Source organism: Myotis lucifugus, unplaced genomic scaffold, assembly GCF_000147115.1.
Source record: "Myotis lucifugus unplaced genomic scaffold, Myoluc2.0 scaffold_468, whole genome shotgun sequence".
Lineage (NCBI taxonomy): Eukaryota > Metazoa > Chordata > Mammalia > Chiroptera > Vespertilionidae > Myotis > Myotis lucifugus.
Window position 1 is genome coordinate 502,805 of NW_005871516.1, and position 13,460 is coordinate 516,264.

A 13,460-nucleotide genomic window follows, 5' to 3' on the forward strand; every position below is an offset into this window, starting at 1 on the left:
CCAACAGAGGGATGCAGATTTCTGTAGGACGTCCCATATTGGCCCCAAATCACCGGCAGCTTAAAGATTTCTCACCAACGCAGATATTTTATTCAAGCCTACGGCCTTTGTCCAACCTACCCAAGGTTGCCTCCGCCTTACTATTACAGAGCTGAGCTAAAATGTAGTACGTGTGGGCCCTGTGCCCGGGAGATGGGCAAGTCTCCCTGTGCACCAATGATCCAGCACTTCCTGCCACCGGTTGGCCAATGGGAAGAAGGTGATGTAATCCACTATCGGTCACGTGGACACAAATAAATACATGAAAAGTACAAGACCGTTCAAGTGTACTTTCAAAATTCAAATTTGAAATTGATTATTTGCTGAGAGATGACATCTTCATCTTAAAACTTATTAAAATAATTACACAAATTCCTATTCTAAAACATACTATGTTACACAATGTACATGTTTTCCTCTATCTCGTAGATTACGTAATCGGATCCTGGAAATTTAGGTTTAGGTAATAGGAATCCCACCCTGGCCTGCTCCAAAGAATCTAATGCATCTGAGTTACAAAAGCCTAAAGCAGGTTTTTTTTTGTAAGATGATTCTGACAGGGAAAGGCCTACCATTCCACATTAACTAAAGGTGACCCTCATCAAACAGTACAGTTAAAATTAACAATGAGCCCAGCCAGGTGTGGCTCAGTGGTTGAGCACCGACCTATGGACCAGGAGGTCACAGGTTTGATTCCCGGTCAGGGCACATGCCTGGGTTGCGGGCTCCATCCCCAGTAGGAGGTGTGTAGGAGGCAGCCGATCAATGATTCTCATCATTTCTCTCTCTCTCTCCCTCTCCACTCCTTTCTGAAATCAATACAAATATATTTTTTAAAAATAATAATGAATGCTGTAGGTTGATTTCCTTCAACCACAGCAGAGGTGACTGTGTGCTTTAGGGACGGGGCAGTTTTGATGCTGAGAAAACTGAGTGTGTGCATGCGCAGCGGGAGGGTTACCTGTCCCAGAGAACGCCAGTCCAGGCCAGCACTGCCGATGTAGACGTGCTGCTTGTCCACGATCCAGAAGGAGGACTGCAGCCGGCCCTTGTTGTAGGCGGACATGTTCATGTAGGTCACCTCGGCGCCTAGGAGTTCAAGGAGATGCCGTCAGCCTCTGTGTCCAGGCCCTGAACGAGCAACCAGTCAGCCACCGCCCCAATCCTTGTGGTGTGCATGGACCCCAATTCAGGGAGAGTGGATCATCGATCAGCTGCCTCCTGCACACCCCATCCTGGGGATCGAACCTGCAACTCAGGCATGTGCCCTGACCGGGAATCCAACCAGTGACCTCCTGGTTTATAGGTTGATGCTCAACCACTGAGCCACGCCAGCCGGGCTAAATTACTTGTAATTTAAGCTGGTTTTGGAGGGCATTCTGTGTCTTTACTGTTATTTTTAAGGTATTAATCAGATAATTTTGTACTTTATTTTATGCACACATAATTCTAGAAGCCCCACAACATTTATATATACAAGATATCCTCCCAAAAATGTGTACACACCATATATATATGTATATGTGTGTGTATATATATATATACACACACCCACCCACACACACACATATATATATATATATATATTATATATATATATACCACACACACACACATTGTATATATTTTATTTATTTTTAGAAGGAAGGGAGAGGGCAAAATAGAAACATCAATAATGAGATCACTGATCAGCTGCCTCCTGCACGCCCCCTACTGGGGATGGAGCCCGCAACCCGGGCACGTGACTGGACTGGGAATCAAACCCTGACCTCCTGGTTCATAGGTTGATGCTCAGCCACGGAGCCACACAGCTGTTAAATGAAAATGAAGTGTATTGTAATAAACACTGCCTTTATAATTACTCAAATGTGTGTATATATTTTTGGGGACACCCTGTATATATTTAATATTTGACTAAAAATATTCAGCTCTAGCCTGAAAACTCATGCAATTTTTAGCAAGTTGCACAAATTGCACAATGAAATGTTCCAAATTTTGAAGATTTAAAATAAGCATCCTGTCAAAATACTCATCATAATGACACAAGAGGAAGTACGCTAGTACCTTGTGGTTAAAAGTAAAAAAGAATAAAGTTCCACATTCTCTGTGGATTATCATCATGAAAGTCAAACAAATCCCACCTGCAATTTTATTTCCAGAAAGCCACCTGTTGAAAGCATATTATCATCAGCTTTAATAAATTTTATGACTGAACATTTATAGATTCAAGAGGGTATATGTAAACTACAATTAGGAAGCACCATATACCTATAGACACCTGTGAACCTTCCATCTTTCTAAAAACTAGAACCTTAACCATTCTTTTTTTTTTTTTTTTAAATCCTCACCTGAGGATATTTTTCCCATTGATTCCTGGAGAGAGTGGAAGGGAGGGGGAGGGGAAAAGAGAGAGAGAAAGAGAGAGAGAGAAACAATGACATGAGAGAGACATATTGATTGGCTGCCTCCTACACTCACCCTAACTGGGGCTGGGAACCTGCAACCAAGGTACAAGCCCTTGATCGGGAATTGAACTGGTAACACTGGTCCGCAGGCTGGCACTCTAACCACTGAACAACCCGGCCAGGGCTTAACAATCTATTAAAGCAGTGCTTCCCAATCAGTGGCAATTTTGTCCCCTTGTCCCCGGGGGACATGAGTTCTATCTGGAGACATTTTTGTTTGTCACAACTGGTGACAGGAGCGCTATTAGCATCAGGTGGGTAGAGTTCAAGGGCGCTGCAAAAACGCAGAGCAGTCCCCACAGCAAAGACTGAGCCTGCCCGCATGCTGACAGTCCCACGAGTTTGAAATCCTGCATTAAAGCTGTTGTGAATTTATGCTTGATCCCGTGCCCTACCACGCTCCTCTGATGCAGCCACAATCCTGAACTCGGTGTTGGCCATTGTCTTGTTCTTATTTTTTATCATTTCAAAAAATATTTTTATTGATTTCAGAGAGAAAGGGAGAGGGAGAAAAAGAGAGAAACATCAATGATGAGAGAGAATCATTGATCAACTGCCTCCTGCACGCCCCACACTGGGGATGGAGCCCGCAACCCGGGCATGTGCCTTGACTAGGAATTGAATCATGACCTCCTGGTTCATAGGTCGATGCTCAATCACTGAGCCACGCCGGCCAGGCTTGTTTTTAAATATTTTATCATATGTGCATGTACCCCTAAGAGTATCATAAAAAAGAGCTTATTGCCAGCTTTGGTGTGTCTAACAGGGAAATGCACCAGCATCGATAATTATAGATTTCTGGAAAGGCAGTTTGCGGCAGGAACCCTTCTCATCAATCTGGGGCTTCTCCTGAATGTATTAGCTGTGTGAGCAACGCAAAGGTCAAGCCAGCCCATTCTGGGAGCTTTCCTAAGACCAGCACAGTTTAGTCGAGTTAATTAGCAACGTTTTTGGAATCCATTGGGTTAGAGGAGAAAGGAAACAGCAAAGGGTAAAAAATCACTTGTCATGACCACACGGCTCTGCGTTCACGGGTTCAGAAAGGTTTTGAGATCATCAATGACAGGCTCCCTGCTATTTGTATAGCATTTTCCTCGTGATTGCAAAGACTGACAAAGGTTACAGAGAACCCGCCCATTCTTTGGCGTCTACCCGCCAGGATCCTAGAGACTGCTAACCGGGCGCCAGGGATGGAGTCGTGCGGAAGGGAATGACTGGCTGGCACTCCCAGCTAGAAAGTAAGCTGAGACTCGAGGTTCCTACTTTAGCTTCGAGGCTGTCCCTCCCTCCTGCCCAGAACCACACAACAATCTGACCTATTCTGACACTGGAGAGGCGCTGCTCTCACAAACGAGTCTCTTAGGAGGAATTCCTGATGAAGTCCCTATTAAAAACTCTCCCCAATCAATAGCTAAAAAAATACAAGGAGCCCGGCCGCATGGCTCAGGGGTTGAGCATCGACCTATGAACCAGGAGGTCATGGTTCGATTCCCGGTCAGGGCACATGCCCGGGTTGGGGGCTCGATCCCTAGTGTGGGGCGTGCGGGAGGCAACCAATCAATGATTCTCTCTCATCATTGTTGTTCCTATCTCCCTCTCCCTCTCCCTTCCTCTCTGAAATCAATAAAAATATATTTTAAAAAAGAATGCAAGGAAATGAAATGAAATAAAGAAATGGGGAAAAAATACCACACACAAAAAAACATGGGGGAAATCTTTAAGGGGCTGGTTTTTATTCGTTTCTTTAATTCCAGCAAGTAACACGGTGCCATGTATGTTTTAGTGGTTTATACACTGAGTGAATGAAAATAACTGAGTGAATGAAGAGTGAATGTGTTTGCAAACACCTTCACTTACCCCCTCTGTCTACCTTTCCTTTTCTGAATAACTGGCCACAGGAAATCCACGGATTTTCCAGGGCAAATTCTGAGCAAACGTATTCGATCCGGAAGGACCCAGCCAGGGGAAGGAAGGAAGCTAGAGGGAAAATACCTTTTATATGTGGGAGATATGGTCACGGGAATCGAAATATGGCTCCCTTCCAAACAAAAGTCATCACAAAGGAATGGGCAGGCAGTTTGACAGGACTTTCTAACGAGACTTGAACAAAATGCCCAACACTGCAGATGCTTTGAGAGCCAAACGTTTCAACATTTATTCTCCCTCTTGGAGAAAAAAAGTCACAAAGCTGTTATCCATTCCAAATTCGATAGTCATCCGAGAAATCTCAAATCATCCGAGAAACCAGAGAGTGTTTCTCTTTAATGTTCTTTGCAGCCAACCAGGTCTTCAAGGACAGGGTTGCCCCAATTCCCCTAAGTTCCTGTGAGTTCACCTCCCTAGGCATGTCGGCATCTGAGTTGATTTCTATTCTATTTTTTAAAAATACATGTTTCTTTTTTTAAAAAAATATTTTATTGATTTTTTACAGAGAGGAAGGGAGAGAGATAGAGAGTTAGAAACATCGATGAGAGAGAAACATTGATCAGCTGCCTCCTGCACATCTCCCACTGGGGATGTGCCCGCAACCCAGGTACATGCCCTTGATCGGAATCGAACCTGGGACCTTTCAGTCCGAAGGCCGACAATCTATCCACTGAGCCAAACCGGTTTCGGCTAAAAATATATGTTTTTTGATTTCAAGAGAGAGAGAAACATCCATGATGAGGGAGGATCATTGACCGGCTGCCTCTGGCACGCCCCCTACTGGGGATCGAGCAATTCTTCCTGGTCCCCATCTTTTTTTCTTTAAATATATTTTTATTGATTTCAGAGAGGAAGGGAGAAGGATAGAGAGATAGAAACACCAATGACGAGCCCGAAACCCGGGCATGTGTCCTGACCGGGAAAGGAACTGCGACCTCCTGGTTCATAGGTCAACGCTCAACCACTGAGCCACACATTGGTATCTATTTTACATCAAAGTCAGGACCTGGTAAAACGGGTAAAAACATTTTCTGCCCTTGGCAGGGGCAAGAAGGCTTCGTGGGCAGGTTATCAATTTGTTGCCTCATTTTCATGGTTACACTTTCATAGCAGAGGGGCTGGGCGACAGGGCAGGAGGCAGGGGCTCGCCTGCTGTTCCCAGCTGCTGCATGGGAGTGAGGACAGGCGCTCAGCCCCAGCCACACGCCTACAACACACCATCCCTCCCAGCCTGGCTGCCCTGCCTGGCCTGGGGGTAACTTTCCCACGGTGCCCTCTCTTCATGGACATGCCCCAGAATTCCTGCCTATGCCAGAGCCCTCCTGCAGAATCTATTAAGACAAAACTTTTATTTCTAATGATCAGAATGATCAGAGGCAGCTGATCCATTCTTTGAAGATTTCCCCCTTGCGTATGTGGCCGGGGAAATGTGTTCTATCACGTATGACTACTCTGGTTATCATGAGAATTCTTACATGAGATCGAATACAAAGTGTGTATCAGAACCTCCATCTCACAGCAGGCCACTGCAGTTGCCTGATTCTCTTTTTAGAGTCTCCAGAAGTTATAAGGTCTTCGAAAAACTCCCGGAGTTCTAGTCAATCCCCAAACTTAAAAATGAAGGACCACAAGCAAAATACCGGAATACGATTTTCTTTTTTAAAATTTCCTTTTCTTATACCAGTTGTCATTTCCAACTGACAAATGGTCTTTTTCAATCTAATTACAGAGATGCTCACAGGTAACTTCCTGGACTTGGCGGCATGGTTATTTAAAACTCAAGAAAAAGGTGCCTGGGAAACATCAAAAGAATTAATCAACGTCTTACAGCCATGAGTGAAGGCAGCTATTATTAATTTCCAAGGCTATTATAGGAACAAATGAACAGGTTTTCAGGTTAGAACTGCAACATAAATGTTGTACACGTCCTCCATGTTCATTGCATTCATTCCAAAACTGTTGCTGGTATATTATTCACCTACTAGAGGCCTGGTGCATGAAATTTGTGCAGGGTAGGGTCCCTAGGCCTGAACTCCCCGCCTCCTCCTTCCCTCGCTACCTCAGTGCCCTGCCTCAGCTGCTGGTTGCCCGCCATGTTCCGTGCCGCCCCCTGGTGGTCAGCACACGTCACAGCAAGCGATCGAACTCCTGCTCTCCCAGGCGAACTTCTGAGTGGACAATTTGCATATTAGCCTTTGATATATAGAGATATTTTCATGTCCGTGTAACATTCTTAGTGGGTAGAGAATGTGGTGCCTGCCCCTGCCTGTGACATTTCTGTTCCTTTCTTTTTATTAACTATATTGATTTCAGAGAGGAAGGGAGAGGGAGAAAGAGATAGAAACATCCATGATGAGGGAGAATCATTGATTGGCTGCCTCCTGCACACCCCACACTGGGGATTGAGTCCACAACCCAGACATGTGCCCTGACCGGGAATCGAACCGTGACCTCCTGGTTCGTAGGTTGAAGGTCAACCACTGGGCCACACTGGCTGGGCAATGACATTCCTGTTTCTCACCACTGGGCACCAACCCGGCCATCTCCTCCTCCCCCCACATCTAATCCGTGCAGGGGCTCTGCTTCGACCTATAAATACCACACAGCTGTTTTTTATACCATTTCCCCCTGATATTCACAAAACGATGCCAGTGGCCTGTGAGTCTATATGGTTCATTCTTCCCTCACAGGGATTCCGTGACCTTGTTTCTGCCATCTATGATTATTCTAGTAACACAGTCATTCATCAAGAGCAGCCTATGTGCCAACACCAAAGCTAATGGCTTTGCATACAGTATCCTGTAATTCCTACAGCCATTCCACGAGAACACTCCATTTCCCATTATTTCCCATGTCTGTTTATTGGGTAGTTTTCAAGGCATTTGTCTATTTCACCTAAGTTTTCACACTTATTGGTACATAAGTTGTTTGTAACAGCCTCTTAGGATCTCTTTAATGTCTGGAATATCTGCATGATGATCTTTTTAAATCCCTGATACTGCTCGGTATTGTCTCCTCCTTTTTTTCTTGACCAGTTCCTCAGTAATATGAAAGTTTCAATTTTTTGCAAAAATCAACTTTTGGCTTTTTTGAATTTCTCTCTGATGACTTTGTTTTTCATTTTATTAATTTTTTTCTCATATGTTTGATATTTTGTCCTTTTTACTTTCCTGGATATACTAGAGATCACCTTAAATTGATATTTTTGCAACATCCTGGGCAATGTAAAGTCCCTACACATTTTAACTTCACTGTCTCCCTTCCACTTTTTGTGCTCTTTTATCTACATGTATTTTAATTCCCAGAAGACATTATTGCTGTTGTTTTGTATTTACCCACATATTTGTCCTTCTCAATGGTTTTCATTCCTCCCTTTTTTACTTTGCTTACATCTAGAATAATTTTCCTTCTGACTAAAAAACTTACCTTACTTTTTAAAATGAGCCTTCTGTAAGAATAAATTCTTTCAATTTCTGATTGTATAAAAATATCTCTATTTTGCCTTCATTTCTGAAGGTCATGATTGCTGGGTATAGAATTTTAGGTTAGCAATTATTTTCTTTCAGCACTCTACAGATGTCACTACATTGTTTTCTGGCTTCCATAAATTCTGTCGAAAAGATACTTATCAGCCCTAGCTGGTTTGGTTCAGTGGATAGAGCGTCTGCCTGCTGAGTGAAAGGTCCCGGGTTTGATTCCGGTCAAGGGCACGTACCGAGGTTTCAGGCTTCGGGCCAGGCCCTGGTCAGGGGCCTGCAGGAGGCAACCAATCGATGTGTCTCTCTCACATTGGTGTTTCTCTCTGTCTCTCCTTCTCCTTCCTACTCTCTCTAGAATCAATGGAAAAAATATCCTCGGTTGAGGATTAAAAAAAGAAAGAAAAGAAAAAATTTATCAGTTTCATTATTTTTCATTTGGTTGTCATATGCCCGCTTTCTTTCAATGCTTTAAAAAGTTTTCCTATTTTTAGTTCCCATCAGTTTTTCTATAATATGGCTAGGTATGTTTTTCCTTGTATTTATCTTTCTTGGTGTCTGTAAATACTTTGATGTCTTTTGTTAGTTTTGAAAGTTATGAACAGTATCTCTTCAAATACTGCTGCATGCTATTCTCTCTTTCCTATAATCCTTGAATGCCAACTATACTTGTGTAGATTCCTAAACCATGTTCCATGTTCCTTTTGCTCTTTTCTGTGTTTTTCATCTTTTTCTCTCTGTGATATACTTCTATGGATATGTTCTACTCACTAACAATTCACTAATCCCCTCTTTTGTTGTGTCTAATCTGCAATAAACCTTATTATGGAATTTTAAATTGCAGCTTTTGTATTTTTCAGTTCTGGGTTTTCCAGTTGCTTTAAAAAACCCCCAAAAAACCCAGTTCTCTCTTTCCCTAAATACACTAATTATAGTGATGTCAAAGTCCCTCTCCAATATCTGGGTCTCTGTAGATCTGTTTCTGATGTCTTCTCTTTGCTCATGGCTCTCAGTTATTTGTTGCTATGCCTTGGGATGCCTGTAATTTCCGATGGACTTTGTATTAAAAAATTCCAATTTTTGCCTCCTCAGTCCAGTGCTACTCAAGAAGTTCAGGCTTCTGCTTTCTGTTTGACCTCTATTCCCTGGCATGTTATTGACAAATCCCTCAAAAGAAAAGCTGGTAGTGAATACAGGGCTCATCCTAATGAGTTTTCTTCTCTCAGGTCTAGGCTCCACTAGGACCTGATGCCTTAATTGCTCTTGATCCATTCAAATAGCTTTCTTTTGTGTGACTGTATTCTCTCTGCAGGAGGATTAGTCTGAAACAAGCTACTCCATCCAAGTCCTTCTCAGGAAGCTAAGGCCATTAATTCATCTGCTATCCCCTTAGTGGGAGGCTGTTTTATCTCTTACACTTCCAGGACCTCAGGGCTAGAAAGTAAAGTAAGTGCTCTCTTTAATCTCTTTTGTCACTTCCAGACGATGCCTCCTTCATTTTTTCAAAATCCCAGGCTGCATTAAAATTCATGTCATCTGGCTGTGTTTCCCATGACCATGGCTTGCGGCTCCCCTTTCTCAGCTTTCCGGTTCTCTATCATTCATTAAAGACTTTAGTTAATTGCTTTCTCTCTTTTCCTCACCTCTGCCAACCACGCATTATTGTCACTGATACAAACAATGTGGATGACTCAACACTCTAGCTCCTTAGCGACCTTGGTGTCTTTTTCCGTTTCTCTTTAGTAACCCATTCCCATAGTATCATAGACTTGGCTATTGCCCGTAAATGCACATTTAAAATGATGATGTTAAGGCTCACCATTTCTGACCTCTGCCTTCTCTCCTTCCAGCTCACATGTATTAGAGTCCCACTTTGACATCATTGAAATGACCAAACCACTGACCTTACCACTTCTTCAATGTCCATCACGCAACTATTGCGCTTACTCCCCTCTTTATTAAGTTTATACTTCATGGTCAGCTCTCTGTAACTTTTTCCTAGGGAAATCTTAAACTCCGATGAATTCTATCTTTTTCCTTCCCTATACTTTTTTTTAAAAAATATATTTTATTGATTTTTCACAGAGAGGAAGGGGGAGGGATAGAGAGTTAGAAACATCGATGAGAGAGAAACATCCATCAGCTGCCTCCTGCACACCTCCCACTGGGGAGGTGCCTGCAACCAAGGTACATGCCCTTGGCCGGAATCAAACCTGGGACCTTTCAGTCCGCAGGCCGACGCTCTATCCACTGAGCCAAACCGGTTAGGGCCCTTCCCTATACTTTCACCAGAACAGCCAAAGGTTGCTAGAGAAAATCTCACAATCACAGTGATCCATTTCAATTTAAAATGATCATCACAATCAATACTATGATACAATCCTTTCAGTTTCCAAACTAAGTTTGATTTCTACTTCCACTATAGCCACTTCTCCAAATGCTTTGTTTCTCTTCATAGAAAAATTTTTGCAGGGAGTTTTCCATACTTGTCTCTAATTCTTCACCTAGGCACTCATTTTTCACTCCTATCAATCTGGCTGTCGATACCCTTGTTAAATTAATCAATGAACACTTATACTGCCAAATCTAATGGCTCCTCTACTCCTTTTAAAAAAATATATTTTTATTGATTTCAGAGAGGAAGGGAGAGGGACAGAGATAGAAATATCAATGATGAGAGAGGATCATTGATCAGCTGCATTCTGCATGCCCCACACTGGGAATTGAGCCTGCAACCTGGGCATGTGTCCTGGCTGGGAATCAAATCGTGACCTCCTGGTTCATAGGGCGACGCTCAACCACTGAGCCACACTGGCCGGGCTCCTCCTCTACCCTTAGCTAACTTCATTTCTTAGCAAAGAAAACATTTCTCTCCTCTCTCCTACCTCACTGTCCCTCCTCTCAGTTTCTCTTGTCAATTTCTCTATTTCTACAAAGTCTCTAAATCAGCGGTTCTCAATCTGTGGGTCGCGACCCCTTTGGGGGTCGAACGACCCTTTCACAGGGGTCGCCTAAGACCATCGGAAAACACATCTATCATTACATATTGTTTTTGTGATTAATCACTATGCTTTAATTATGTTCAATTTGTAACAATGAAAATACATCCTGCATATCAGATATTTACATTACGATTCATAACAGTAGCAAAATTATAGTTATGAAGTAGCAACGAAAATAATTTTATGGTTGGGGGGTCCCCACAACATGAGGAACTGTATTAAAGGGTCGCGGCATTAGGAAGGTTGAGAACCACTGCTCTAAATGTTAGAAAGCCTTTGGGTTTGGTCCTGGGCCCCATTCTATAGCTATACTCACTCCTGTGAGAATCTTGTTCAGCTCTGTGGCTAGAAATGCTATCTCCATACTGATGATTCCCCAAATCACATCTGTAGGCTTGACCCTTCTTTGAGCTTTAGACTCAGAGGAGAGGTCAGACCTGAATTAATCTCTCTACTTGCATCTTAAGAAGCACAAAACAGAATTCACTTTGCTCAAAATAGAGCTCTTTATTTTCCCCAAATGCCAAGCCCATTAATCCTATTATCTTTCTGTCTCAGTAAATGACAGCACCTTCCAATCCCTTGCTCAGACTTAAACCCTGGGGGTAATTTTGACTTCTTTTTCTTAACCCCATCCACACAGCCAATACATTTTCAATGTCTGCCAGTTCTATTTCTAAAACGCATTTTATTTGTGGTGGTATTTTTTTTTAATCCTTGCCCAAGGATATTTTCCCACTGATTTTAGAGAGAGTGGAAGAGAGAGGGAAAGACAGAGAAACATCGATGTGGGAGAAACACATTAATTGGGCTCTAACCAGATTGGCTCAGTGGATAGAGCGTCGGCCTGCAGACTGAAGGGTCCCAGACTCGATTCTGGTTGGGGGCATGTACCTTGATTGCGGGCACATCCCCAGTAGGGGGTGTGCAGGAGGCAGCTGATCGATGTTTCTCTCTCATCGATGTTTCTGGCTCTCTATCCCTCTCCCTTCCTCTCTGTAAAAAATCAATAAAATATATTTTTAAAAAAATAAATAAATAAATAAATAAATAAATAAAAAATAATAAATAATAAATAAATAATAAATAAATAAATAAATAATAAATAAATAAATAAATAAATAAATAAGAAAAAACACACACAAAAACCCCCCACATCAATTGGTTGCCTCTTGCATGTGCCCTGATCAGGGCCCGGGCTGGGGAGGAGCCTGCAACCGAGGTATGTGCCCTTGACCGGAATTAAACCCGGGAGCCGGCGGTCCACAGGCCGATGCTCTATCCACTGAGCCAAACCAGCGAGGGCTAAAATATATTTTAAATGTTTATTTTTTTCTACCTTAACATCTCTTGCCTGGTGGGTAATTCAACAGCCCACTACCTGGTTTCCCTGCCTCAATTCCCCTCCAATCCATTTCCCACACAACAACCAAACAGATACAGTGGGGCCTTGACTTAACGAGTTTAATTCGTTCCGAGACCGAGCTCGTTAAGGAGCTGGTTAACTCAAATTACTCTATCAACTCAATGCAAAAAATCGGCCGAGAGAGAGAGACAGCTGGTATCTCAAAAAACTCGTTAGTCGGGACACTCCTAAGTCAAGGCCCCACTGTATTTTAAAAATCCAAATGAGATCAAGTTATTTCCATCAGTGCCTCATCAATTGTAAGAACACAATAAGTATTTGTTCAAAGAAAGAATGAATGAATAGATGGATGAGTGAGAAAGCAACTGGCTCAAGGTTCAGAGCTAGAATTGAAAGCTGAGTCTCTTTTTTTTTTTTTTAATATATTTTATTGATTTTTTTTACAGAGAGGAAGGGAGAGAGATAGAGAGTTAGAAACATCGATGAGAGAGAAACATCGATCAGCTGCCTCTCAGTGCCTCATCAACTGTAAGAACACAATAAATATTTGTTAAAAGAAAGAATGAATGAATAGATGGATGAGTGAGAAAGCAACTGGCTCAAGGTTCAGAGCTAGAATTGAAAGCTGAGTCTCTTATTTCATCACAAAATACATCTTTACACAGGACCCAGGGGTGGTGTCAGCCCTTACTCTTCAGTACGTGTGGCTGAGAACAAACAACCACGCTCTGAGACAGATTTCAAAAACAGATCTTGCTAAATAGCTACATTTTATGCACTGTGGCACCACAATCAAATTCCTTACAATTTTCTTCATTTAATTTTTTTGTTTCATTTAATTTAGAAGGCAATGGAGCTACGCTGAGGGGGATGGATGTTTTTGCAATTTTCTAAGTCCTCTGCGAAATGTGTAATTTACAGAGATCCAATAATATTGATCAAAATTGTAGGCATGGGGCATTCTGCCAGGAATCAGCACAGCAGATGTCTTTTATTACCCACTAACCATGGGACCTTCGGCACATGATTTCATCTTCCTGTGTCTCAGTTAATCTGGAAAATGGAAAGAATAACAGCATCTACCGCTCAGGGATGCCTGGAGGTTAAAAGAGAATGCAGATAAAGTGCATAGAACAACACCTGATGATTAGTTACAACTATTATGAACTGCAATTGCCTTGCAAAT

At 42.5% G+C, this 13,460-nt stretch overlaps 1 protein-coding gene across 1 annotated transcript in view; it reads right to left on the bottom strand.

Annotated features, from left to right (window-relative positions):
- The window catches only part of PLD5 (phospholipase D family member 5), a 97,569-nt gene that overhangs the window by 37,127 nt on the left and 46,982 nt on the right, over nucleotides 1-13,460 (bottom strand). Inside the window, exon 5 of the mRNA XM_023744513.1 lies at nucleotides 1,001-1,128. Within this exon, the coding sequence (XP_023600281.1) occupies nucleotides 1,001-1,128 (128 nt within the window). The remainder of the gene's footprint in view (nucleotides 1-1,000; nucleotides 1,129-13,460) is intronic.